The sequence below is a fragment of the Monodelphis domestica genome, chromosome 7, assembly GCF_027887165.1.
Source record: "Monodelphis domestica isolate mMonDom1 chromosome 7, mMonDom1.pri, whole genome shotgun sequence".
In the NCBI taxonomy this organism is placed as follows: domain Eukaryota; kingdom Metazoa; phylum Chordata; class Mammalia; order Didelphimorphia; family Didelphidae; genus Monodelphis; species Monodelphis domestica.
In genome coordinates, this window is record NC_077233.1 from 149,080,965 (window position 1) to 149,107,813 (window position 26,849).

The 26,849-nt window shown below is 46.9% G+C and overlaps 1 protein-coding gene and 1 long non-coding RNA gene across 3 annotated transcripts; one reads left to right on the plus strand and one right to left on the minus strand.

Moving 5' to 3' along the window:
* The first annotated feature begins 209 nt into the window (after positions 1 to 209).
* LOC103102042 (uncharacterized) lies at positions 210 to 5,520 on the plus strand. The gene is made up of 3 exons (XR_008913570.1): positions 210 to 990; positions 3,873 to 4,040; positions 4,915 to 5,520. It is a non-coding gene; the product is annotated as an uncharacterized LOC103102042 (long non-coding RNA).
* TFAP4 (transcription factor AP-4) lies at positions 2,932 to 26,849 on the minus strand. 2 transcript variants are annotated; one of them, XM_001363446.4, is made up of 7 exons: positions 24,885 to 26,849; positions 11,055 to 11,220; positions 10,030 to 10,128; positions 8,496 to 8,666; positions 7,590 to 7,736; positions 6,054 to 6,221; positions 2,932 to 4,026 (listed from the first exon to the last, which is right to left on the minus strand). In XM_001363446.4, the coding sequence occupies exons 1-7, from the start codon at positions 24,971 to 24,973 to the stop codon at positions 3,823 to 3,825; spliced, it is 1,044 nt and encodes a 347-aa protein (XP_001363483.1). In that variant the 5' UTR covers positions 24,974 to 26,849; the 3' UTR covers positions 2,932 to 3,822. The 2 variants fall into 2 exon arrangements, with proteins under 2 accessions (XP_001363483.1, XP_056661796.1); XM_056805818.1 differs by lacking the exon at positions 24,885 to 26,849 and adding an exon at positions 23,886 to 24,168.

Here is a 26,849-nt window from a genome sequence, read left to right on the forward strand (position 1 = left end):
ATTCCCAAAAGAGAGAACAAGAGAAACCCTCTCTATTCTAAAGACAGCGTATGACAGAAGGATCACGTAGGACAGAGGTAGTTTATGTGCGTTTACAAGTAGGTGACAGAAGGACGATCGGGAGACTGTATTGGAGACAATGTATGTAACAAGCACTGTGTTGTGACAGAGAATTTGACAGAGTCGATATGTGTGAGACAATGAGTGAGGCTTGATATTGTATGACAGACAGGGTAGGAGACAATGTGTGACAGGTGTGTGGCAGAAAATGTAACTAGAAAACAGTATCTTAGAAACAATGTAAATGGCAGACAGCACATGACAGAAATGTGATGTGCTCTGTGCAAGGGGGTCTATCAGAGACATGGTGTAGAACGGAGCTGAGGCCGAGTGGGCAATCCATGCGGAGAATTGTACTACAAAGACTAGACATGCATATGAAAGACAACGTCTGTGACGGAGGCAGGTAGGTGAGAGTAGGACGGGAGGGCAGAGACTTCTATGAGGACTGGGAGAGAGCCACGAGTGACAAGAGGCAGTATAGGACAGACGTGGGGGGTGGGGAGGGACAGTGTATACATAGATCCGTAAGTGACAGAGACAGTATGTCCAGCCTGGGGACAGTGAATAAATAGAATAAGAGACAGGATATGAAGACTGCAGGAGAGTATATAGATACAGGTGACAGAGACAGTACAGAACAGACGGCGGGGCAGTGTATAGATCCATAAGTGACTGAGGCTGGGGACAGTGTGAAAGACAATGTATGGAAAAATATTCTAGATAAAAAACAAACAAACGAATGAATAAATAAATAAAAGACAATGTGACAGACGGCGTATGACAGACTGGGGAACAGCGTATGAAAGACGTGGGTAACAACGCGACGGAGAAAGTTGAGGCGGCTGAGAAGGAAGCCGCGGACCTTTACCTCGCGTCTCTCCAGGTTTGAGCGCGCACCCGAGCCCGAAGCTGTGGACGCGCCCTTGTGTGCGTGAGTCTCCCCACCCCTTCCAGTCTCAGCCAGTTGAGCCAATGAAAACGGAACTGTGCTCCGATCTCACCAATTGAAAAGGAGCAACGCCTCTGAAGGCAGGGCTCAGAGAATGAGGCGGGGCTTCGTCCCTTTCCCAAACCCTCGAGGGCTGAGTCCCAGGCGCACAGGGCCCCCTGGCGCCAGGCGGCGGAACTTGCCTGGGAATCAATGGGAGCAATCCCGCCCCCAAGCGGCTGTACCAGCTGCAGCCGCGGGGACCAATCCGACCCGGGTGAGCGAAAGGAATGGAAGCTCCCGCCCTGGTTAGCTCGGCCTTCAAGGCCTTCACGATAGTGTAGGCCTCCTAAATTTCCTTCCCAATCCTACTTATGGCTGCACTTTTGCCCACTGCCTTTTAAGGCTCTCTCATATCCAGTCCCCTCCAGGAAACCTTCCAAGGTTACTCCAACCCACAAAGATCTCTTCTTCCCTGCACCTTCTATGTGGGACTGAATTTACACAGCTTCTGGTTCTAACCTCCCAACTAGACAGAAAAGCAGAAGAAAAACAACTGCTGGATCACAAGGTTCGATGGGAATATGATTGGGGATGTAGACTCTAAACGATCAATCAATAATATGGAAATAGGTCTTGATCAAAGACACAAGTAAAACCCAGTGGAACTGTGAGTCAGATACAGGAGAGGCAGGAGAGGGTGAGGAGAGGGGAGGGAAAGAATATGAATCTTGTAACCATGGGAAAATATTTTAAATTAACTAATTAAATAAAAAAAAAACTCCCAACTAGACATGAAAGCTCCCCCAGGGCAGGACCGAAGAACTTCATTTCTATTCCTCATTTTATCTAGGATATGGCAAGAATCCAGTAAATATTTGTGGAATAACTTAACTGTCCTTAGTACAGACTATAAATCCAGGGGGCTCCAATTCTCAAAAATAAAAGCTCACCTTTACTTGCTACTTAAAAAATGCTTTCCTCACTCCAAAACACTGCCATCTATAGATCGAGTACTGATTTTTTTCCAAGTGTTAGACCTTTTGGACTTTGCCAACTCTACATGTCCCCATGTGGGGTTTTCCTGGAAGATTGGATTGCTTTATGATTTCCTTCTCCAGCTCATTTTACATATTAAAAAAACTAAGGCAAACAGGGTGAAGTGACTTGCCCAGGATCGAATAGCTAGTGTCTGATACCAGATTTAAACTCGTGAAATTCTCCAGAACTCATGATGTCTGTTTCCAAGCCTATCCACTGCACCACCTGGTAACCAAGTAGCCTGCCAAAGTTCTCCAAACCAGGTAATAGTAGAATTGGGACTTGAACCTGTATCTCTGGACCCAGGTCCAATGCTTTTTTGCTTTACAATACCTTTCTCCATTTTACAGATGGAAAAACAGGCACAGATAGTATATACATCTTGCCTAAATTCAGCCAGCCAGTGACAGGGCTGCAGTTCAAAATAAGGTCTGCCATTATGGTATCACAGCTGGTCTATACCTCCAGATGTTTGGAGAATGAGAAAAGCCAGAGAACTGAATGATTTTCTCCTCTCTGGAGAAGGGAGATGATGCTCCTTTCCCCAACCCAATTTCTTGGGGAAAACAGATTTCCACCAAAAAAAAAAAGCTAAACTTTTGAGACTGTCTCTAATCCTAGTGAATCTCTTTCCCTCCCTATCTGATAAACGGTGTTTCTCCCTTCTCTGTTACTCCTCTCCATTCCTTCCTTCCAACCCCCCACCCAAATGCTTCAGATATTTCTGGGAAGAAATCTCTCATTCTCACCCACCTCACCTCCATTTCCTCACTGCCAGGGCTGGAGGATTTCCAGAGTCCTCCTCATAACAGACTAGCCACCTAGACATGGGCATAGGATGAGGCCCCTCACCACCACCAGCCCACATCCCCCAACAGAAAGTCAGCAGGAGGCAAAGGTTCTAAAAAACAAAGTACAAACTTTATTTTGTTTCTTTACAAAGGCATGGTGGCCTTGTTTTTTTTTTCCCACTTTCTTAACAAAATATAATAGCTTCTCCCAGAACACAAAGACCTCAAAATTGTAAAAAACAACAACAGACAAAACCAAGAAAGGAAGGAAGGAAAAAAGGAAGAGGGAGAGAGAGAGAAAGGAAGAAAAAGAGAAAGGACAGAGACAGCTGTGGCTGGAGGAGGGGGTAAACCTAGGGGGAGAGGTTGAGGGGGGTAAAGAATATCAGCTAATTCTAGTGCTGAGCCAGGTGGAGAAGGAGGAGGGGGCATGAGAAAACCCCAAACCAAGAAGCAACATACACGACCCACCCCCACCCAGGCCCCCAAACAGCCCCAGCCCAGCCAGACCCACAGCCCCCAAATCCATTTAAGTGCTTAAAGGGGAAAGAGGAAAAAACAAGAAGGGGAGAGGGGGAGAGGAAGGAGGAAAGGGAAAGGAGGAGAACTAGGTGGACTGCTGGGGCTGGTCACTGCTCCAGGGCTAGCTTCTAAGAAGAGGGAAGAAATATCTCAGGTTTTGTTTTCCTTTTTTTTTTAGTTAAATGCAAAATGGTGGTCAGTGAAGAGGGGAGCCTCTTCTAGCCGTGACCTGACCCCCGTAGTACCACCTCTGTGTCCCAGCTCCACCCTCCACCCTTCCCGGCCTCCTCCGAAGTTGGGTGTGTTGGCTTTGTTAAGAATTACAGTATTGAAAAGAGGTCATAAAAGAGACCCAAATGACATTGTAATTTTGTAAAAATCTCTCCGCTCTGAGAACCTGAGCGCTTCTCCCCACAGCTGCCCCTGCCCCCTCGGCCCCCCTGAGGGTGGGGGGAGAGAGGAGGGCGGTGAGGGGGGTCAGGGGAGCTCCCCATCCCCCAAGGGGTCCTCCTTGCTCTGGTCCATAGCGTCGCTGTCTGAGGCCTCTGAGTCCGAAGCTGTGTCAGAAGAGGCAGGGGCTCCGGGGCAGGCCCGGACTGGTGGCTTCACTATTACCACTCGCCGCTGCTCTTCCTGCTCCTGTTCCTCCTGCTCCTGTGTGCCCTCGATGTGCTGAATTGCCTAAGAGGAGGAAGGTGAGGTTGGGAAGAGGACACAGATCAGGTTTCCAGACTGTGAACTCCTGGAGCCCTCAGCAGGTCCAGGGCCTCGCTTGGGACCCCCAGCCCCTTCTCCAGTAGACCTCCCAACGCTCTGGTCATTCTGGGTGGGATGCAGGCCAGGTCAAAGGGTGACCACGGTGTCCTCTCCCAGCCATCTCTCCCGCCACCTTCTATGCCTACAGCCAAATGTGCCCAGAGCCCAACGCATTTGCAAACTGACACACTGCGAACTGAACCACTAAAGAGGTTTGACTGTGCTTTTATTGAACTGAGAAACAATGATGTTAAAAGACCAAGCTAGTTAACTTCCTGAAGTAAAGTTTTAGAGTTTTGTTTGTCTTTTTAACCTCACTACTTAGTGACTCAACAAAGATATTTGTTACTGTTTTTTATTTTTCTATCAAAACTAAGTCTTAAAAAAAAAAAAAAAACTAAGTCTTACATTTCCTCATATCATCCCTGGAGTCTCTGAACTGAGTCTCTGAACTGCCAGGCTGAGCCCGAGAGAGATCAAGCCTTCCTTTATATACTGGAGCACCTCTGATGGCCCACTTCCCTCCTGTGGACCACCAGAGGACGAGGAGTGAGAAAGCAGAGAAAACACTCTGTTGTGCCTAGGTCCCGGATGACCATGTTCAGAAATTAAAGGGACCTAAAAACTCCTGGCAGTATGGAGTGAGCGTGTCTATACTGCCTGTTCTCACCTCCTCCAGGGCCAAAGAGAGGGCCTGGGGTCAGCTCCCTAGCTCCCCTCCCGGTCCCTAACCTTTGCAAGGCTCCTGTCTGACCAGCCCTCCTCACCAGAGGGCTTTGGGCACATTCGCTGTCTCTTATTCTCCTTATACAGATGGTTGGACAGCAAATATGGAAAGAATTATGAAGGCTCAGGCACTAAGAGACAACTCAACAATGGGTTACATGGCAGCAAAGAAACACTTGGAGATAAACCCTGACCATTCCATTATTGAAACTCTAAGGCCAAAGGCAGAGGCTGACAAGAATGATAAATCAGTGAAGGATCTGGTCATCTTGTATGAGAATGCACTGCTGTCTTCTGGGTTCAGCTTGGAAGATCCCCAGACACATGCCAATCGGATCTACAGGATGATCAAACTTGGTCTTGGAATTGATGAAGATGATTCAACAACTGAAGAAACCAATGCAGCTATAACTGAGGAAATGCCACCCCTTGAAGATGATGACACATCGCGTATGGAAGAAGTAGACTAAAGCATTCCAATTCAAGGAGCAAAAGCATGTTTCCTAGACTAGTCTGAATAAGTTATTTTGTATAAGGTGTTGAGAGAAAATACTTGATGTCTTCATTCCCTCTGATGTATATTTTCAGATATGTTCTCTTTATTTTTGTTAAATCACTTTTTAAAAAAATGTATGGCATGAACATGCGTTTAAGGGGAAGTTTAGGTTTCTTTTAATCTTTTTTTTTAATTTTAAAATTTTATAATCAATACTGTGATACCTTAGACAATTCAAGCAAGAACTAGTAATCGTTGTAGTTTACTTTGGTTTTATTTTAGGGAGGGAGAAATAATATCTTTAATATGTCCAGACATTGTAACTCTAATGTTAGCTTACTAACATTCTTGTAGTCTGATAACAGTATGTAGCTATCAGCTGAATAATGGAATTGAATTACTCCTTGGTCTCTAAAATACACTGTTGAGGTATCTTAAAATGTTTATAAAACTGTGTTTCTTTTATATACTTAAAAGAATTGAGTTGCATTCTATTCCACCAATTTATGCATGTAATAAACCCTGGAAGTCTAGGAAAATAAGTATTAACACACACACAAAAAAAAAGGAGCCCAGTGAAAAGGAAGGTTTCCTCCCCCGGCCCCAAGTCCTATCCCTCCGTACTCTCAGGCCCTGTGGACCCCAGCATGGGCCTTTCCCTCTCCAGGGCTGGACACCACCCTCACCAGGCTCTCCAGACCTGCCATCACAAGGCTGCTCCCTTCTTTACCTGCACGATGGTGTCCAGGTTTTGCCGGGACGTGGAGACTGAGTTGATGACTGATGAAGGACCCATGGTGACTACGTTGACATGGTGGGAGGGTGGGGGCTGAGGAGCAGGCACAATCACTGTGGGGTGGTGGGTGGGAGCTGGCGGAGGCCCGTGGGGGGGCAGGAGCTGCAGAACAGAGAAGGGGCCAAGGTGAGTCTCAGGAGACAGAATCAGACTAATTATTCTCCCTCCTTTGTCCCCGATGTCCAGGCGCACACCAAATCCTACCAATTCTTCCCACAAAATCTCTCTCAGATCCACCAATACGGTCCATTATGACTGCTGATCCCCCTGGCCTAAGCTCTTATATCATGCCTGGATTATGACAGCGGTCTCCTACTTGGTCTGCCCCCAGTCTCTCCCTGCAAGTCATTCTGCACATGTTGCCATAACCCTTAAATGACGAGACAACGAAGGCATCTGAGAACTGCAAAGCAAAATTCAAACTCCTTACTTGGCCTGACAGTCAGCCTTGGATACCACCATTGTTCGCCACCTTCTCCTAACAACCTAAGAAAGATGTTCTCCTCACTATGCTGGCTCCGAGTCTCTGCTTCTGATCCGCGGTGTCCCCCCTAGCCAGGGGTCCCTTCTCTGGGGTTTCCAAATTCCAGTGATCTGAAGACAGTCCAAAGGCTTCATGAAGCCTTCTCTCATCCATGACTTCATTTTCTCCTCTGAACCCTTATGGCCCAATCCAGTGGTTTCTATCCTTTAAGTAAGGCTTTTATAAAAGACTCCTTTTTAAGGACAAAAAAGTCAGGGACCCCATCTTGTTAATTGCCTAGCTGGCTGAAAAAGGAGAATCACTCATAAAGTGGTTTAAATTGTAAAAAGCACTTTCTTCACAATCCTATAAGTACTGTAGTATCATTATTGCCCCAGTTTTATGGATGAGGCTCTAAGAAGTGACTACCTTTTTGCCTACAGTGGGCCTCAAGTGGGACTAGAACCCAGTTTACCTGTCTCCAAGTCCAGGACTCTTTCCACTACCTTGCAATACGCATAATGACAAAATGACAATTCAGATTCCCTTCAATAATTCCATAACCCCCACGGGGTCCATAACCTGTGTGCTGGGAACCACTCGTCCACACAACTACACAATTAAGCCATTACGAACTGCCTTCACTTGTTCTCTAATTCTTTCGTGTATCAAGGCCTTGTATATCCCAAATGTTCTGTAAACCCTTTCTTCTCATTGACAAACCCACCAGCATGGACTGGGGTTTGCAGGAGGCATGGATAATGGCTTTCCAGACCGCCAGACCGTGGTCCAGGCCAGAATGGCTATCACAGAACGTCCAGCCTCTCATTATGTGGAGGAGATGCCCGAGGGCCTGAATGGAAATCACTTGAAACCCAGGTCGCTTGGCATGTGGCCAGGGACTTCACTCTGCCGGAGCCTCCCCTCCACGGTCAACAGAGTTCCCAAAGCCAGTCTTGGCTGGTCCGCTCTGTCCCCCCCACACACACACACTCAGAGGGGCTCACCTGTGTTCGGAGCTGCTGTTGCTGCTGCTCACGCTCCAGCTTCTCCTGGTGCAGCAATCTCACCTGCTCCTGTTGCTGCTGGAGCTGGACTTGCTGGGCAATCACCTTCAGCTTCTCAGGGTACATGTGGGCCTCCAGGGAACGCACCTGTGGGGAGGACCGGCTTAGGAGGCTTGGGCCTGCGGCTTTTCCTACCCCACCACAACCCGAGCCCCCAGAATGAAGGAACAGCCCTCCCTCCCAAACTCCCTGAGGTCCTCGCAAAGGGCCAAAGCACAGGAACATCGCAACCGGAAGAGAGCTCAGATCACAGCAAGGCCACGCTAAAAAAGGCCCTGGGCAGGCCACTTAGAGGGGGAAAAGAACTGAGATCGTGGAACATTCAAAGCGAGAAGAGGAACGTTCAAGGGGAAGAGGCAACAGGACGCCCACTGCAAGACTTTACGGGCATCTCAGAAGAATAGAGCGTGTCAAAGAGAGATCATCCAGTCCTGCCCTTTCATTTTACAGGGGAGGAAACTGAGGCCTAAGGACACGGAGGCAGTAAGCCTGACTCCCAGCTGGGCTCGTCACCAATCTTGCTGAAGGTCAGAACTTTAAATGTTCCAGGCACATGGCACAAGAAAGTGAGCTGCCTTCAAATGAATGAAGCTAAGCCGGTATCCGTGTGCCCTTGCTCAGATCTTAATAGGAAAAACGACAAGTCAGGACTCAGCACCGTCCGCCCTTGCCCCCTCCCCCTCCCATCAGGGGAAGCCCCTGTCTTTTGGGCCTAAACTAGAACCAGGACGAGGAGGGGGATGACTTTGTCCCTTCACCTCCACCAGGGGGCATAAAAGACCTACACTCTAAAGCTAATACTAAACCTGGGCAAGAGCCCGGGGCTGCCCACCCCCTCCAATTTACCTGCTCCTCCAGCATCATCCGGACAGAACGCTCCTTGTCCAGCTGCTGCCTCAACTCAATCATCTCTCGCCTCAGGTCTTCAGCCTTCTCATCCTCCCAGATGTCCGGTGAGCCAATGCCCTCATCCTTATCCTCTGCCCTCCGCCGTTTAGGAGATGAGCCACTCAGTTCCTGGGCACCCCGAGGGGGAGGGGGAGGGAGTCAGTGGCCAATTCATCCCACCCAGGGAAGGATGTATGGCTGGTCCGGAGCCCCGTGGGAAGGGCTGGAGAAAGATGCCAGCCCCCATCCAAGCTGGGGACAATCAATGTATTGGCAGTCAAATGCAGATGACCCTAACACTAAGCAAGCCCACTACATGAAAATCCAACTTGACTTACAAGCTTTTCACCACACAATTCCTTAAACAGCTAGCTCCCCTACTAGAATAGTGGGGTACCAGGGAAAGCAGGCTGCTGCTCTAGGATTTAGGAGAACTGGATTCTAATCCTGGCTCAGGAAAATAACCCTGACCTTGATCTTAGAATCCTAGCCTGAGGCCAAGAGTGGTTTAGGGATCCTCTAAACTTTCTTCTTTTGCAAAATGATGAATAAACACCACCTGCCCTCCCTCTCCCACCCTCTTATTTTTCCAATATTAGACTAAAAATATCTCTTGGAAAGGGACCCACCTAACACACACAGTGCCGTAGTATTATTTTCAAAAATCTGATTTATACAACTTTGTGGGAATAAGTAAGGCACTCAGCATCCCATTGCGTGCCAACCCCCATTCCCACTGCCAGGTCTGATTTCTCTATCAGTCTGGGCTTTGCTTCTCGTTTAGGAGCCTGATGTGAACTCACGTAAAGGGTCAACACTTATTGTAAGAGACAGGAGAACGGGTGAGCTCCTTCAGAAATCTCCGGGATCCCTCCCCTCCACCCTCATCAGCTATTGCAGGACCGCTTTCCCTGGGGTTCCTCGTGTCCTGGACTACAACAGAAGCTCCAGGAGGGCCTAACTTCTCTCTTCTCCTCTCTCCCAGGGCACCATACACGGTTCTGGCCCTTAAGATCACCCAGAGATGGTCAGAGTCAGATGGGACCTCAAAGATCATCTACTACAAGATCCCCAATTTACAGAAGAGGAGACTGAGACTCAAGGGAAAAAGAAGAGCCAGAGTGAGACAAGAGAACCCGAGTCTCCTAACTTCCAGGCCATTATGTTCTTGGCTCTATACCCTCCACAAAGACTCGATCAATGCCCGGATTTATGACTAGCCTTGGTCCCAACTAACCCGGGCACATACTCTGTCACAGAGAAAGGGATCCCTTCTATTGCCCAGTTATGGGAAAGTAGACCAAAGCCAGCCTCCTGTGAGGCATTACTGGACCAGGGCCAATTGTGCCTGGTAACGCAGGACCAGCCAAGACGCCCTCAGCCTGGCAAGGATGATGGCATGGCCTGTCCTGTCCTAAGGAAAAGTTCTGATTGGGCAGGGAGCCAGCAAAGACTAAGGGGTGCAAACCAGGGAGCCAAGGCACATCCTTACCTGGATAAAGCGTTTGAGTTGTGTATTCTGTTGTAAAAGCCTTGTTTTTTCCTGCTCCAAGGAAAAGATGTATTCTGCTGTCTGTTGGAGAATGGCTGCCTGCCAGGAAAGGAGGAAGACACAAAAGATCAAACTTTCTGCCCTTCCCTCCTCAAATTCAATCAACAGACATTGGCTAAGCCCTTAGGAAGGGCCAGGCACTGTGTTGAGCACCAGGAGCCAAAAAAAAAAGCCCCAACAGTCTCTGCTCTAATAGAGGGAAAGACACATAACAAAATTGGTTCAACAAGTTCCATTGTGAAAGGTAGCCTCAGAGAGCTCCTCAGCTGTTTGCTTGCTTTTGGGCCCTGTTTTCCTAAGTTTAAGACTCTTTCCACTAACAGCTATGTGACCCTGGACAAGTCATTTAACCCTGTTTGCCTCAATTTCCTCAGCTGTAAAATGAGCCAGAGAAGGAAATGACAAAACATTAAATCTCTGCCAAGAAAACCCCAAATGGAGTCACAAAGAGTCAGAGACGCTTGAACAAAAACGACATATCTAGAAATGGATCTGAAGTAAAAAACAGAAGGCATCAAATACAATTTTTTTTAATTTTTTTTACAAGAAATCCTTTTGCCGGTTATTCAACTGTACAATGTCATTTAACAAGCATTTAGTAATCACCTGCTATGGACAACACATTGCTAGGTGCTGCAGAGCAAAGAAATGAGACTTTGTCCCCCTCTCAGGAAGCTTATAGTTTAACAGAGGCAAGTTATAAAGATGATATAATAACAACAGAAGTCTTCTGTCAACCTCCTTTAGCCACCACCTCCCTCTTCCCTGTCCTCTCTCTTCCTTTACAAAGAAAAAGGATGAAACAATCTGAACTGAAAAAAAGAAACCCTTTGGGAAACATTTAAAAAAACCGGCATCGATTCCCCTTTATTCTCACCATAATTCAACGAGAGGGGGCTCAGCCTGTGAAAGTCACCCTGGTAGCTTTTCTTTCCTGCTCTTCTCCCAGGCTGGGTCCTACTCACCTTGCTGAGTTTCTCTCCGTCTGTGTGTGGGATGAGGGTCTTCAAGGACTGGAACCCTGCATTGATGCTCTGCATCCGCCTTCTCTCATTGCTGTTGGCAATCTCCCTACGTATCCGCCGCTCCTGGTCCCTCTGGGTCTCTGGGGTCAGTGGAATGTTGGCCAGGCTGTATGGGGAAAGGGGAGAGGGAGATGAGCTGCTGCAGCTCCTCCTGCATCCCTCTACCATCTCTACCAGTCCTTCTCTTTACTCTCACAGCTCCAGAGAGAAAAGGAGGGGAGGACTAAGGGCAGAACACAAAGTCCATTTCCTGTCGCTAACACCTTCTAGGGATAAAGGTATTCCTATCATCCATATCCACCTTGCTGATGCCAAGGCAAAGCTGGACAGCCTCTCCTGAACGGAGATGTTTCTAGGTCCTTCCCAGCATCCTCAGAGAGAGTTAGCAGGCTAGAGTCTCTGAGAGGAGACCAAGAGGCAAGACCAAAATTACCTTTGCAGGTGGGAAATTGGCTTCAAAAACCCTCCATGTGAGTCATCAGGGATTGTCCAAGGGCTTCTGGGACCTTAAAGGTCACTCAGTCCAACCCTTTGGAGGGAAGAGTTGTACCACATTAGAAGGCAGCAGAGAAAGAACAGTCTCTAGAATCAAAGGGCTATGGTTCAAATCCTACTTTTAAAAAAAAAAACACTTAACCTTATGTCTTAGAATCAATACTATGTATTGGTTCCAAGGCAGAAGAGTGGTATGGGCTAGGCAATGGGGTCAAGTGACTTGCCCAGGGTCACACAGCTAGGAAGTGTCTGAGGCCAGATTTGAACCCAGGACCTCCCATCTCTAGGCCTGGCTCTCAATCCACTAAGCCACCTAGCTGCGCCCTCAAATTCTACTTCTGACAAGTATTACCTATATAACTTTGGGCAAGTGACTTAACTTAACCTCCTGGGGTACGTGAAGGTGCTAGATTAGACGGCCTCTGCAGTCTCTTCCAGGTCTAAATCTTTGATCCAAGGTCAAAAAGTCAAGACAATGAGAGAGATGGACTAGAATCCTAGTTTCCTGATTTATTAAGTGTATTACATGCCATAAGGGTGTCCCAAAAGTCTTAGTGCTATTTTTAAGCTATTATTTTAAACTACACTGAAACTTTTGGGACACTCAGTCCATGTTGGGGCAGTAGCTAGGTGGCACAGTAAATAGAGCACTGGGTTTGGAATCAGAAAGATTCATCTTCCCAAATTCACATCTGGCCTCTGACATTTACTTACTCTGACTGTGGGCAAGTTACTTAACCCTGTTGGCCTCAGTTTCCCTATCTGTAAAATGTGCTAGAAAAGGAAAAGGCAAATTATTCCAGTATCTCTGCCAAGAAAAGGTAAATTTGGGGGTGCATGGGGTCACAAAGAGTCAGGCAGGATGGATGATGAATGAACAATAAAGTACATGTCCCTGATTTCTTTGTCTAGCTTCAAAGGGAAGGAGAATCCTCAGTCAAAAATCTGGGGATTTAATCATCCAACCAATGTTCCCTATGACTTTCCCTGTTTTATGTATTTTCCTCAGATCCTCTCTTTCCAGATTAAAACTGCCCTGCTCTCTGTCTAATTAACCCACCTCACCTCCATTTCTTCCTCCCCATCTACCCCACATCATACAATGACCCCGGAACAGCAGTGATCCCCCTCTTCCTCAATGGGGATCTCCTCTCTGCTTGGACTCCCAAGGAACCCATTGTATGCTTCCCAGGCCCAGCCTACTGCACCCACAGGTGGCTGGAGCATCCGATTTCAGAACAGGACTCCCAGCATCCTCTGGGATCATTACACCATTTACAAAAAAAAAGTCAGTGGAGCTCAGTGGGGGAAGAGGACAATGACGGGGGAGGCAAAGGCATGTTGGTCACACGAAGGTAGGTGAGAGAGGGAGAAGAGGAAATCTAGCAGGCAATAGGGACAGACAGCATCTTCATAACAAACACCACCTCTCCCAAGGGGCCTGCGTGTGTGGCCTAGGATGAAAAGTACCCCCCAGTTCCCATTCTGGGTCCTTTCTCCCCTTCTCCCCAAAACTGATGGCTTCCAGATGCTATGATCCCAGCAGAGGCCAGCTAGCCCCACCCAAAACCACAGCTCCCGCCTGCTTCCTGCCAAGCCCCCTCCCTAAGCGACCTGCCCCAAGGATAGGGGAGTGGGCCCCAGTCCCCCTCTTTTCTCACAGCATCCTCTCTCATAACCTTGAGCCAGGAAGGGAATCGACAGCAGTCTTGGTGTCTCCAGTCTCCAGTCCCAGGACTGGGGAAATCCTATAGCATAAAATGAGGTTGGGGAAAGGAGGCCCACAGAAACCCTCAAAAGGGAAGACAAACCTAGCTTTCAGCAGCAAGGTCATTTTCTCCATCAAGGAACCCTCAGAAATCATCACTTATCCCCCTCATGTGCACACAGAAATAAGACACCCAGCATAGTTCTTTGACTCAGCATGGGTTAAAAAGGGTCATTCCTGACTCCTTTCCCCACCCCAACTTCAGCCAAAAAAAATGGGGGGCTTATCACCAAAACCCAGGGAACAAATACAACCTCTAGAAGAGTTGCCACCTGTGGCAAAGAGTATCAGACACACCACAATCACTTGGTGACCCTAGACAGTTTCAGTTTCCCCTCCTGTCAAATGAAAATAATCATCCAGATCCTTATGAAATAATCTCCCTTCCAAATGATCTTATGCATATATATATATATTTACTAAGTTAATAAATGCTATTTTGTGTCCTTGTCTCCCCCATTAGAACATAAATTCTTTGTGAATAGATGGTTTTGTTCTTTATATTTGTAGCCTTAATAAGCACCTGTTGACTAATGTTGATAACAATAAGTTTACAGAGTGCTTTAAAGTGTGCAAAGCTCTTTACACACATTATGTGATTTACATCTCCAAATAAACCCTGTGAGGTGTTAGATATTCCCATTTTGCATGTAAGGAAACCTTAGCTCAAATTAGTTCAGTGATTCACCCACAGACACACAGCTACAAAGTATAAGAAGCAAGATTCTAATTCAACTCTTCCGAACTCTGCAAACTGCATCCTTACTTTTATCCTTACTCCTTATCTGATATTCTCCCCCTCCTTCCTTCTCTCCCCCTCCCAACCTCTCTCTTTCTCCCTTCTCTCTCCCCCTCCTTCCTTCTCTTTCTCTTCCTCCCTCTCTCCTCTCCTCTCCTCCATGATGAAGGTACCATCCATATGTATCATGGAAAATGCCCAGAGGGGCCTCCTTCTCGGGTCTGGCAAATAAACAGTGTCTAAGGGATCACCCCCAAAGAGGTGGCAGCCAGATCCTGATTTTAAGGCGAGCCCAAGAACAAGGCAGCCCTCTCCCAAGCAGGAGAGGGTCAAGCCCAAGTCCTCTGGACACAGGACTTCCATCTGAACTCTTAACTCATTGACGGTGAGGCCCGGATCATGAGTGACCTGATCTTTGTGTTTCTGGCACACAGTAGGTCCTGAACACATATGCTTGTGGAAGGAAGGAACCCTGGTTTAGACCAGCTGAACTGAATTCCCCGAGGGCACCTAACAAATGGGCCGCATTGTCAGTACCTCTGGGTTTGTAACTGCTTCACCACAGATGCGGTCAATGATACCTTGCCTTGGTGTGGCTGGGGGAGGGGGGCGCTAAGGGCAGGAGGGACCCTAGATCTGGGAGAAGCAGAGCTCCCAGGAGCTTTTAAACGACTGGATGAAAAAAGCAATGGACTCTGGTGTCGGAAGGTCTGGATTCAAACCTACGTCTTATTAGTCATGCAATGTGGGTAGGCGCTAAACCTCCCCTCTCCAAGCCTCGGGGAACTCGTGTATGGTTGGATTAGCAGGTACATCTTCCCTGCCAGCTCCACATTCTTTGTTCCAAAAGACTCTCCTGGGAGGGAGCCCCACCTCCACCCCTTTTAGAAACAGCCATATAGTACGGATATCCCTTCCACCTCGGGAGGGTTAGGGCCTCTGTCTGTGCCCCCTTAATCTGGAAAGTTCGAGTAAAATTTTTCAGCTTTCCCTTTATATCAGAGAAGTCTGAAAATGTTTTTTCTTTTATGGAATACTTACAGTATCTTATTGTAAAATGTAGGTTATGTATGCATTTCTGACTTTATAAACCTTTTCAGTGTCATCTGCTAGCCTTCTTGTGTTGTCTGCAGCTCCCACAAAACTCCCCCCAAATTCCCACTTAATTTCTTTTGCCTACCCAAAATATATCCAAACCACAATGGAGAAAGCTGCCATGTGGAAGGGATAACTGTAGTCTCAAAACAAAACTTGGCCCTTTAACTACCCAAAGCTGAGGTTAGGATAGAAAATTTCCCAGGGGTTCCTAGGGAAGGAGAGTTCTCCATTCTTAAGCAGCTATGAAAGAAACCCAAACTTGTTCAGGGGTTCCTGAGATCACCTAAAGGAAATACACTTTCAGGAAAGGTCAAAGACCAGGCAGCCTGAGAATCAGGGCAGAGTAGGGGTGAAAGGTCAGAGGCAAAAAAAAAAAAGGCACCTTGTGATTTCTAAAGCCTTGTGCCCTGCTACTAAGTCACAGTGAGGACTTCCCCCACCTCCATGAAATTCAAATACCTCCTTTTCCTGGGTTCTGGTCCCAACTCATCACATCAGACTGTTTCCTCAATTGAGAAATCAAATGGGGAAAATAAGTGATTTGGAAATCATAAAGCTAGATCACACTGACAGGGCATACTGGAAAGAATCCTGGTCCTGGATTTAGAATCAATAAATATGGATTCAAATCTCTGCCACTTACTAGCTATGGGAACTTGTCCCTCCCCTCGCCAAACCTGAGGGGATCTATCTATTGTATCAGGGAGTATTCCTTTTTTCCTTAGTATCTAAATCAAGAGGACTTGAGTTCAAACTCTACCCCTGTTGTCTACTATCTGCATGACACTGAACAGGTTAGTTCATGTCTCTGGGCTTCTGTTTCCTCATATATCAAAGTGGAAAGCCTTTTGGAAACCTTAAAGCCCTCTATAAATGTAAGGTATGATTATTTTCACATCAGCTCTCTCACTTGATCCTTGTAACAGTCACTGTGAGGCACTCAGGCTTGGGATTATTCCCTCCATTTTATGGATGAAAATACTGAGGCTCAGGTGGGTCAAGAAATTTGTCCATGTGATACCCAGTGGAATCACCTGTCAGCTATGGGAGAGGAGGTGGGGGAGGAAAAGAAAATTATATTTGTCTCTAATGAATAAGGTTTGGAAATGATCAAATAAAATATTGTTTAAAAAAAAAAAGAAAATTTGTCCAACATCAACAAAATGAATTTGAAAAAGGACCTTTTTTGAATATCCAGCACTAAATTTAGCATAGTGCCTGGCACATAGGAAAAGCTTAGAAAATGCTTCCTAAGTCCCCACTCCTCCATACTCCTTCCTGTGCTTGGGATTCTTCTGAAACGAGGTATGTACCTCCCCTACCTCAACTCCTCAATTTTGGGGCCCAAAATGCTTCTTCAAAGCCTACAGGTAAAAGGGGTGTTTAGTGTTTATCTATGGCCATTCCCAAATTTCTTCCCCTCAGAATGTGATCAGGAACAACCACAAGGCTTCATGTCCCAACTTCTGACTATTTGGACCTCAGGATCAGTTTTTGAGACCATAACAATAACCCCAGCCTTGGGAGAGGAGGATCCCTGTATTTCTAGCTGTTCCCTGGGATCACATCAGAGGCTGCAGAATTTAGGAAACAAGATCGAGGTCCGCAAGGATTCCTGAGTATTAGGAGCTGTTGTTCTTCATCCCACTCATATCCCTTCCCTCCCCATATACTTTCCAACTATTTTTCTCAGCCTGGCTTGGTAGGAAGAACACTGATTTGGAATTAAAAGCCTGGGCTCAAAGCCAAGCTCTGTTCCTTACCAGTTGGGTGACTTTGGGCAAGTCATCTCCTTTCTCACAGGCAGTGGGGTGGGGGTGGGGGAGTAGATAGAGCATCAGATTCTGAATCAGTAAGACCCAAACCTGCCCCTGATGCTCATTATCAATGTCATCCAGAGGCAATTTATTAACTTCTCTGCCCCTCAATTTCCTCATCTGAAAAATGGGGATAATAACAATAATATCTCTTATGGGATTTTTGTGAGGATAACATGAAAGAATAGCTGTAAAGGCTTTTCAAATATTAAAGCTATATAAATCCAAGTTGTTATTATTAAAACAGAGGGTTCAACTAGATGTTTTCTCAAATCCTTTCTAATCCTCAAGTTCTATGTTCTAGGATCCCTTCCAGCTCTGGCTGATATTCTATGATTTCTATGATCCTCACCAAATTCTATTATCCAGCATGCCTAGGTAGGGATGGGGAAGAGCAGAGGGTCAAAAGCTATGTCTAGCTAACTTAATTTTTTTCCCTCAAGTTCTTTTCCAAAATCTTATTAACACATGGAAGTAACTTCTCAAAATCCACAACAAAAAGGCAGAGACGCTGTTAAATTTCATTCATCAATCATCAAACATCTATTAAATGCCTACTATGTTCCAGGCACTGTGCCAGGTACTAAGGATGTAAATATATTAAACTCTCTACTAAGGTATGGAAGAACTGTAAGCCAAAAAGGCAGAAGAAATACATTGCCAAATTGCAGATCCTTGAAACATTAAAGAAGTTTCTATCGGTGCCTTACTCAGAGTGCCCCTTTCAAAAGAATTAGAGCGCAATAAAATGTACCATATTAGACTAAATATGGGCTGTCCTCAAATATAGGTTCTATCTCTAAAATGAAATAAACTTGAAAGGAAAAAAATAGAGATATATCCACCAATTAGAAACCACACTCGGGTTTTAAATGAGTCAGATGTAGGGGGGAAACATCCCTCTATTCATTCATCCCAATATGGTATTTAGTACAAAAGCTACATTAAGACCAATTTAATCCTTTCTTGATGATTCATAAGGCAATTGAGGACTTTACTTTGCCTGGGAGGTCATCATCTGGAGCAACAATTATCATTGTCCTTTAAATGGACCTGAGTACAGAAATGATCCCAGCTGAAAGATTGCCTGCTACACAGAAGCAAGAGAGACAAGCTTGAATGGGGCTGCCAAAAAAAGTGGGCCTTTACAGCCAACATCAAATTTGTGTGGAAACACATTCCTTAGAGGTCTTTTTGTTCTAAGGGTGGGGAGAAGGTCGAGGAGGGTGCTATGGAAACGTCATCAGTCACTAGGGCAGGGGTGGTCCCGTGTCTGTCCAGAGAGTTGTAAAGCGGTCCTTTTCTCACTTGACCTCAAGTCCCCCTACTGAGGGGAAAGAATAGGGAAAGCGGACAGTTTCCCTGGATCTTGACAGGACAAGAGGTAGGCTGGTATAGTGGATAGTGTCGGAAGTGAATTCAGAAAGACCTTATTTCAAATACTGCCTTTATTGATTATTAGTTATAGAACTTCAGAGACGTCACTAGACCTTTCTAAGCCTTAGTTTCCACATCTGTAAAACAGAGATAATACATTTAGTATCTTTTTGACAAGATTACTTGGGAGACTCAAATGAGTTAAGGTACAAAAGTCCTTTGTATCCTTTAGTGTGAAATAAACAGGGGTATGCTAGAGGCAGTTCCAGAGAACCAATTAAAATTTTTCAGTGTGAGCATTTACACCTCAGAAACTGCCTAGCTCCAAATCAGGGCTTGATTTATTGTTTCATCGATCGTCTAGACTTTTTAAAAAGTGATGGAGAATGTTCATGATGAAGATTAAGCTTAAAGTGTGTCAGAGAGAGCCAACTGTTAAACATTCACTAGCACATCTCTGGATAAAACTATCAGTTAATAGCATCTTTCCTTCTAATTAATCACAATAACCCTGTGAGGCAGGTGGTTTATTATCCCCATTTTATAAATGAGGAAATCAAGGTTCGGAGGTCCCACTCACAAAAGCAAATAAATGTTAGTGTAGTAGATTCAGATCTTCTAAATTCACAATGCCTGTCACAGGCATTCTTTGAAAAGTCAGAGGGTCATAGATTTTGAGCCTCTCTGATGTTATCTAATCCAACCCTCTCATTTCCCAAATAGATAAGGAAACTGAAGACTTAAGTCATGAAAGGATCTGCCTAAGATCAGACAGGTATTAGGAGGCAATGGTAGAATTCTAACCCAAGTCCCTAACCCCAGATCCAGGTCTTCTTAGGACTGTATCATTCTGTTTCTCAATCAATCAATCCACAAGCTTTTCTTAAAGGCTCTGTGGCCTACTAGAAAGGCACTGTTTTAATGCTAGAAATAGAAAGATAAAAGAAACATCAAAGTTCCTAAGAAACAATAAGTATTCTATTGAGAAAAGCATCACTCAAGTTTAAAACTGGAATAAGTCTTGCCTTATTTTGGCTCAAATGAAGAAAGGGTTGTAAATGCACTTTGCCAACTGTAAATCACTATATGGTCACTATATGGTCCAAAAGACTGTCATTATTATTTAGCAGATCCAAAGGGAGCTGAAGAAGCAAGGCTAACAGTTTCTTCGTCAGGTTATCACAAGACACTCAAATCTGTGGTCTTTCTATTCTATCCAAGGGGTCCTGAAACTCGGTCCTTCCTTCTCTTTCCAGGGCAATTCCTCTCTAGCCCCCCAGATGCTCCTGTCAGAAGCTAGAAGACCCAGGGCCAACCTGAAGCTCCTAGCCAATATTTCACCTTATTATCCAGGATCCTATATCCAAGGTAGGGCTCCTGACTTTCTTAATCTTAGAATTAGTCCAAACTTCTTGCAAGATCAAGTGAGATAATTACATATAAAGCATTTTGCAAACCTCAAAGTTAAATAAATGCTAGATTTATTATTTTGTAGAAGGGGAATATGAAGTCTCAGGAAGTTATAAAGTACTTGCTCCAAATCACATGGAGTTAAGTACGTAGCAGCTTTTTCTAACAAGTTCAGAATGCAACTTGTATTGCCTTGCTATCAGAAAGTCATTTTTGTCTATGTGGGAAAAAATAAAGTAAAATTTTCACCTACTTCCCGTCATCAAAGGAGTGCAACTTAAGTTGGGAATGTATTGGAATATGAGGAGCTTAAGACGCAATGCTTTCTTTTTCTCAAAGGTTTATCTGAGCAGTACACATCCAGAGTTGAGAATGATTCCCAATGAGTAGCAGCCGAACACATTCCCAACTGAAGAATCTAGGTAGTGCTTAGTATATCCAAGTCACTGGACATTACAGTTACAAGGGACCTAAAAGATTTATTTCCAAGTGTCTCTGCCTAGTTTCTTTTCTTGGGCAAGTGACTTAAGCTCTGTTTGCCTCAGTTTCCACAGCCACAAAATGGGGAAAATTAAAAGCACCTAATTCACAGGGTTCTTATTAGGATCAAACAATATTTTTTAAAAACCTTACCTTCAGGGGCAGCTGGGTAGCTCAGTGGATTGAGAACTAGGCCTAGAGACGGGAGGTCCTAGGTTCAAATCTGGTCTCAGACACTTCCCAGCTATGTGACCCTGGGCAAGTCACTTGACCCCCATTGCCTAGCCCTTACCACTCTTCTGCCTTGGAGCCAATACACAGTATTGACTCCAAGAAGGAAGGTAAGGGTCTTTTAAATAAATAAATAAAATAAAAAATCTTACCTTCTGTCTTAGAAGCATTGGTTCCAAGGCAGAAGAGTGATAAGGGCTAGGCAATGGGGATTAAGTGGCTTGCCCAGAGTTATACAGCTGGGAAGTATCTTGAGGCCACATTTGAACCCACAACACCCCTCCCCCTTCTCCAGACCTGGATCCCTATCCACTAAACCACCTAGCTATCCCCCAACATGATAGTCTAAGCACTTTCACCTATCATTGTGACTGGCACATAGGCACATTAATAATACTTATCCCCCTTCTCTTTCTGCAACAAAAATCATTTAAAAAATGTATTTATACAATGTTTTTTAAATTTTACAAAGACTTTTCCTCTTATAACTACCCCATGGGGGGGGGGGAGAGGGAGGGAAAGAACATGAATCATGTAAAAATGGAAAAATATTCTAAATTAATTAAGTTTTTCAAAAACCTAAATAAATAACTACCCCATAAAACAAGCAGTTGTAAGGATTATTATGGCAGTGAGGAAACTGAGGTTCAGGGGCTGGAGGTGACCCCTTCAAACAACACACCAAGAGTAAGTGTTAGAGCTGGGGATCTGAAACTCAAGTTTCAATTCCGAAGTTGGTACTTTTCCCAGACCTCACTCTTACTTCCCCTTACAGCAGGGTCTTATCTGCAAGCCATCATTATAAGAGGTAGCATTTTGGTTCCTTCCACCCTAGGTTCCTAGCCATGCAGCCACCAGGAAGTTGCATCTCTCTGAGGAGTCTCAGTTTTCTCAATCTATAAAACTGAAAGGCTACCTGAAGTATCTATCTCCAGGACCAAGAGAAATAATGTATACCAATTCTTTGTACACCTTAAGCCCTCCCAGACCTATTATCATTCCAGGAACACACGACTCACCCAATTCTTCAGTTGTCTGACCATTGCCAATGCGCAGATTTCTCCCTGCTGGTCAATATTCAGCACACCACCACAATTTCCCTCTGTATCCTAAGTCCAACAACATCAAAAGTTTTTCCTTGCACCTGGCCTACATGCCCTGTACTACAGTTGGTGCCCGTTCCTGACTGGCAAGGAAAAGGCCGATGTCAAGGACAGATTTTACACCTGCTTCACAGGGCACCAGGGTTAGGCAAGGACTGTGTACACAGAAGTTCAGGGGTGTGATCTGACCCACAGGACACGGAAATCTAAGAGTCAGGCCACAAGCGCACACCAGGTGGGCAAACAGCTGTTCAGGACGGTGTTTCTGCCATATCACACACTTTCATAAGTCAGCTAAAGGAATGCACCCCTTATTTTAGATTAGAGCAGACCCAAATTAGGGGAAGAAAAACAAGAAAAAAGTACCTGCCAGCACAAACAAGGGTTCCAACAGGCCCAGAGAAACTTCAGACCCTGGGTTTCAATTTGGTGAGATGCCCAGGAGCTTCAGAGGGAAAGGGTTGCCAAGTGGTCAAAACAGAATTCCTGGGAATCCCGTTCTCCACATGCTCAGCCCTGGCGGACTGGACAGCAGCTGCCTCCTGGCTGACTCTGCTTCCTTTCCTAAATCTCCCTCCAGGCTCCTCCTCCCCTACTAGGCTGGCCTCTGGGCTTGGAATGCCCTCTCCTCTCCTCAATCCATACCTAACCATTCTCCAGGAGCCAGCTTAAAAATTCTCTTTCTCTTCCTCACCTGACTTTCCCAGATCACACTGATTTATCTCCTTTTACCTGTATCATTCCCCTAGTGTGCTCCTGATTGGCCCTTAAAGATCAAATAAAAGCAGCAGCAAGAATTTCAACAGGACTCGACCACTTTCCGAAGGGTTTCCCCTTAATAATCCAAACAGGCAGGTAACAGTACAAGTCCTCCTTTTCCATAGGAAGAAGCAGAGGCCCAGAATGAGGTTAAGTGATCTGCCTAAGGTCCCTAAGCCTGTAGAGTACCGGAGCCCAGGTCTCCCCACTTCTGGTCAACACTTTCCATTTATATACCACAGTAAGAGCCAAGGGCTGCTACCGCATTCTAATACATCCCTTTCATTTTTCAGCTGAAGATACACAGAAAGGGGAAGTGTTTTGCTTAACGTCACCTGGCACACAGTGTCTTTTTGTATCCTTTCAGCTCAAAGTGTTAATCCTATTTTGCACTTAAGCTTCTTGAGGGGAGGCATTAGGTTTACTCAAATTTAACAATAAAATTGCACTTCTCTAACTTTCTCACATGTCCCTTCAAACTTGTTCAAACCATTTCACAGATAAGGAAGCTGAGGCTCAGAGAAACAAAATAACGTTGCCAGGGTCAATCAATTTAGTAAAAGGTCTCCTTCTAAGTCCTGGGCTGCCTCCACCACACTAAAAGAGTTTTAGATCTATTCCCAATGTCAGTCTGGGGAAGTTTATATGACAAGTGCTGGGCGCTCGGAGCCCATCTAGATGAAACCCTTTATTTTATTTATTGATTATGCGATCTGCGAAGGTGGATACGCTATGAATGTGAGGAAACTGCCGATTCTGACGGCGAACTTGAAGAGAAGATCCAAGGCTACGAATTGATTAAAGTCCCCCTCGTTTTCCTCCAGCCCCAAACGGAGGGCACCCATTAGCTAACCTAATCTTCGTTCCTTCCGCCCCTACCGATCCACCACCCAACTCCCAGAGGAAATATTTGGAAAGGGTTCCACTAGGACTCTGCAAAGGTGATTTGGTGGAGATTCCAGAAAATTATCCCTACTGAGCTTTAAGAAAGTGAGTAAATAGCCAGGGTTCGAGCCAAGTTACCCCAATAAGCACCGAGAGTTTGGAGACGGTTTTTTTTGGGGGGGGCGAGTTGGCTGCTCTTAAGAAGCCACTTGCCCAGGCACAAGGTAATTGCCAGTCATGAAGTCTATTGCGGCGGGGGTGGGCTGACTAACACCCCCAAGACATCTCGGAAAGTTAAGGTCCCAGGTTGTACAGGTTCAAAAACTTCCTCATCTCCGGAATCATGCAGAATAGTTAGAGATAATCATACACAAACATAAAATACTTGGAAACTAAATTCTTTCAGTTTCTGCCGGGGGGCGGAGGGGGGGCGCGCGCGCGCGTGTGTGTGTGTGTATATGTGTGCGTGCGCGCGCGCCGTCTAGGAGTTTGTGGCAGGGACCCACGTGGAAAAGGACAGAACGAAACCGGCGGCGGGCGGGTTAAAAGTGGCCCCCCAGCTTGGGGTAGGGGGAAGGGGAAGGCGAGGGGAGGGGGAAGTAGGCCTACCCCGCAATTCGTAGTAAATCTGTCCCGTCCGGAGCTCCATGCCCCTCCCCCTCCCGCGTGGACCATGCTTTGTGCATGGAAAGCGTGGCCCGGGCAGCGCCTACAGCTCCCACAATCCCGCACACGAGGGGCCCGCGAGAACTACATCTCCCAGGAGACGGCGGGCGGAGATCCGCCTACTCTAAGAGGGCTGCAGAGTCACGTCCAGGCCTCGCTGGTAAACAGCGCCCCAGCGCTGGCGAGCCGCCCCCAACGTGCCCAGGGGTCAGCGGCGGCCCCATCTCGGCCGACTCGCTCCAAAAGCGCCCGGCTCGCCCCCGACCCGCACGCACGCACGCATACACGCACACGCACACATACCATACACCACACACAGACACACCGGGACACCCCGTATTCCCACCCGGCTGTTTGCAAACATGCACACCGCCTTTCCCCTCTCCCCACCCCCACCCGACCAGAGCAGCCCGGAGGAGCAGCATGGCTGCATTGTAACCACCGCCGCCTGTAACCTGGCCCCGTGCACGCCCCAACCCCGCAAGCCAGCACCCCGCGGAGTCCAGTCCCCCTTCCCACCCAACCCCCCCGCAAAAAAAAATCCCTTCTCAGCGCCAAGCGAGAGCCAAAGTGAAGAGGAGGAGTGGAAAGGAAGACGCCGCGGGAGAGGGGGAGGAGGAGGAAGAGGGGGAGAAAGCGACCAGCATGGCCGGGACTGCTGCAGAACCACGTGGGTCTGTTTGCAATTTACAAACGTCGCGACTCGCTCGCCTGCACCAGACAAAAGTAGCTGGGGCGCGCGCAGGGGCTGCCCGGGGTCCCGGCGCTCTAAAGGAGAAGCCCCTGTGAACCAAGGCACGCGGTGCAGCAGCCCCTCAGCTCCCGGAGGCGCCTAAGAAAGGAGTCGGGCCGGTGCCATGCCATGCACACACATGCGCCGAGGGCAGACTGGCCAGGGGTTGCATTAGTTAAAAAAAAAAAAAAAAGGGGAGTGGTACACACCTACAGAGCCCTCCTATCACTTCTTTCTCTGTTTTCCTGAAATGTTGCAAAGAGGGCACCTTCTGAGCGGGCACCATGAAATACTCCATAGCGATCGGCCCCCCTCCTCTGCAAAAGCCAAGTCCGTGGTCCCGATCCGCTGGAGAATGCAAAATGGAAATCCGAATCAAAGGGCAGCGTCGGAGGTGCTGGCTCTCCCGGTCCCAGATGCTGGCGGCAGGGGGGGTGAGGGGAGGGAGAGAGGGGGAGGTCTCTCCGGCCTGCCTCCCCGTGCGTGTGTGTGAGTGTGTGTATGTGTGTTTGCAGCTGATCAGATGTCTGTTTCAAGGCGGGAAACAGCTGGTGAAAACTCAGCACTCCCCCGGCCTCCTTCCGCGGAGTAAGGAATTGCATGTAAACAAAGGACTATTTGCAGCGCCCCCCTGGGCTGGCGGGAGACTGGGGCGAGGGGGGAGCGGAACCCTGGGGATAGCCTTTGGCTAGGGGCCGGCACCACTTCTTTTCCGCCTAGGGGGCTGGGGGGTGCGACGGGCGGGCTGGGAAGGGACTGTGTGAATGAAGCAAACTGTCTGAGCTTCATGCGCCACTATGGGTGATGAGGTCCATCAGCTGACAGGTTGGCAAGCATTGCAAAAAAAAAAAAAACACCCCAGCAACTGAAAGAAATGCAGCTTGCCCCCCCCGGGAGTCCGGCTCCGAAACTGCAGTGGGTGCTGGAGGACTATGCATACATCCTTGCACCCCCACCCCAAAGTGGAGGAGGGGAGGAGGTTGGAAAGCTTTATTCTCGTTGTGCTGCAACCAGCAGCGGTAGCAAGGAAGCAAGCTCTGGGTGCGTGGTGTGTTGTGCTATTTTCTTCTTCTTTTAACATTGCAACTGCTCGGAGTGGAGTCAGCTTCGGAGAGCTCCCTCGGAGTGGAGGGCCCCCTGGAAACTTGCGTCACACAACCACCACTTCCCACATGTAACTTCGGGGCTTACTTCAGAGGCCGGCTTGCAGTCCCAGCCTGCTGGCTGGCTCTGCCACCAGAACTCCTCCCTCCCTCAGCTCCGGGCGCTACCTGCGCCTCGGCTGCTTCTGCGGCTGCTGCCCTGGGAATACCAGTCTTGCAGCTGGGAAAAGGGAGTTTCTGAGCTCGGCTTTGGATTTCGAGCCCGTTCGTGGGCGAGCTGGGCCCTGAGTTGGACAGACAAGACCGGAATGGTCAGCGGATGGGAGGGTGGCTGGAGACTGCAGACCAGCAATAAATCTGGTGAGGAGAAAGCTACCTAATCTACCTAACTCTACCGGCAGCTTCACATCTCACATTTACTGACCCAGGCAAGGCTGTGGTGGGCTTCCCCCTGCTTTTGTGACCTTTCATTCATACAAGACCGAGAAGCCTGGCATTCTATTAGGATGTTCTCAGAAGACTGATCGAGTCAAGTTAGACTTACTCTCATCTCAGTGCAGACCTGGACAGGGAAGAAAGAAATCCCGTTTATTCTTTAGTAAGCAACTAAAACTTTTTCCTCCACTATTTCGTTATTAACCATGTGCTGTATTCAGGAATAATTAATCAACAGGTATTTATATTAGGCGCCTCTGTGTTCGGGGCTGTGTGTGTGCAAGGTGCTGGGGATAGAAGTACAAAGAATGTAACTCTCCTTTCTTTCAAAGACCGTATTCGTGGTCTTTGGGGAAAGATAAATTACATATAAAAATATGTAACATATATCCACTGCCAAAGAAGGAACTGTTGGAATCTGATTGCAGAGCAGGGCACGCCAACTTTCACTTTATGACTTTTTTATTGTATATTCGTTCTGTAGCTTCAGTCACCACATGGGGAATATGGAAATACGGATTTACCTGAAAGCACTGAGGAGAAAGAGAAGGGACGGAGGGAGGGGGAGAATCTGAATCAAGAAATGTCAGAAAACAATTGTCAAAAATGATTTCTAAGTGTAACTGAAAAAATAAA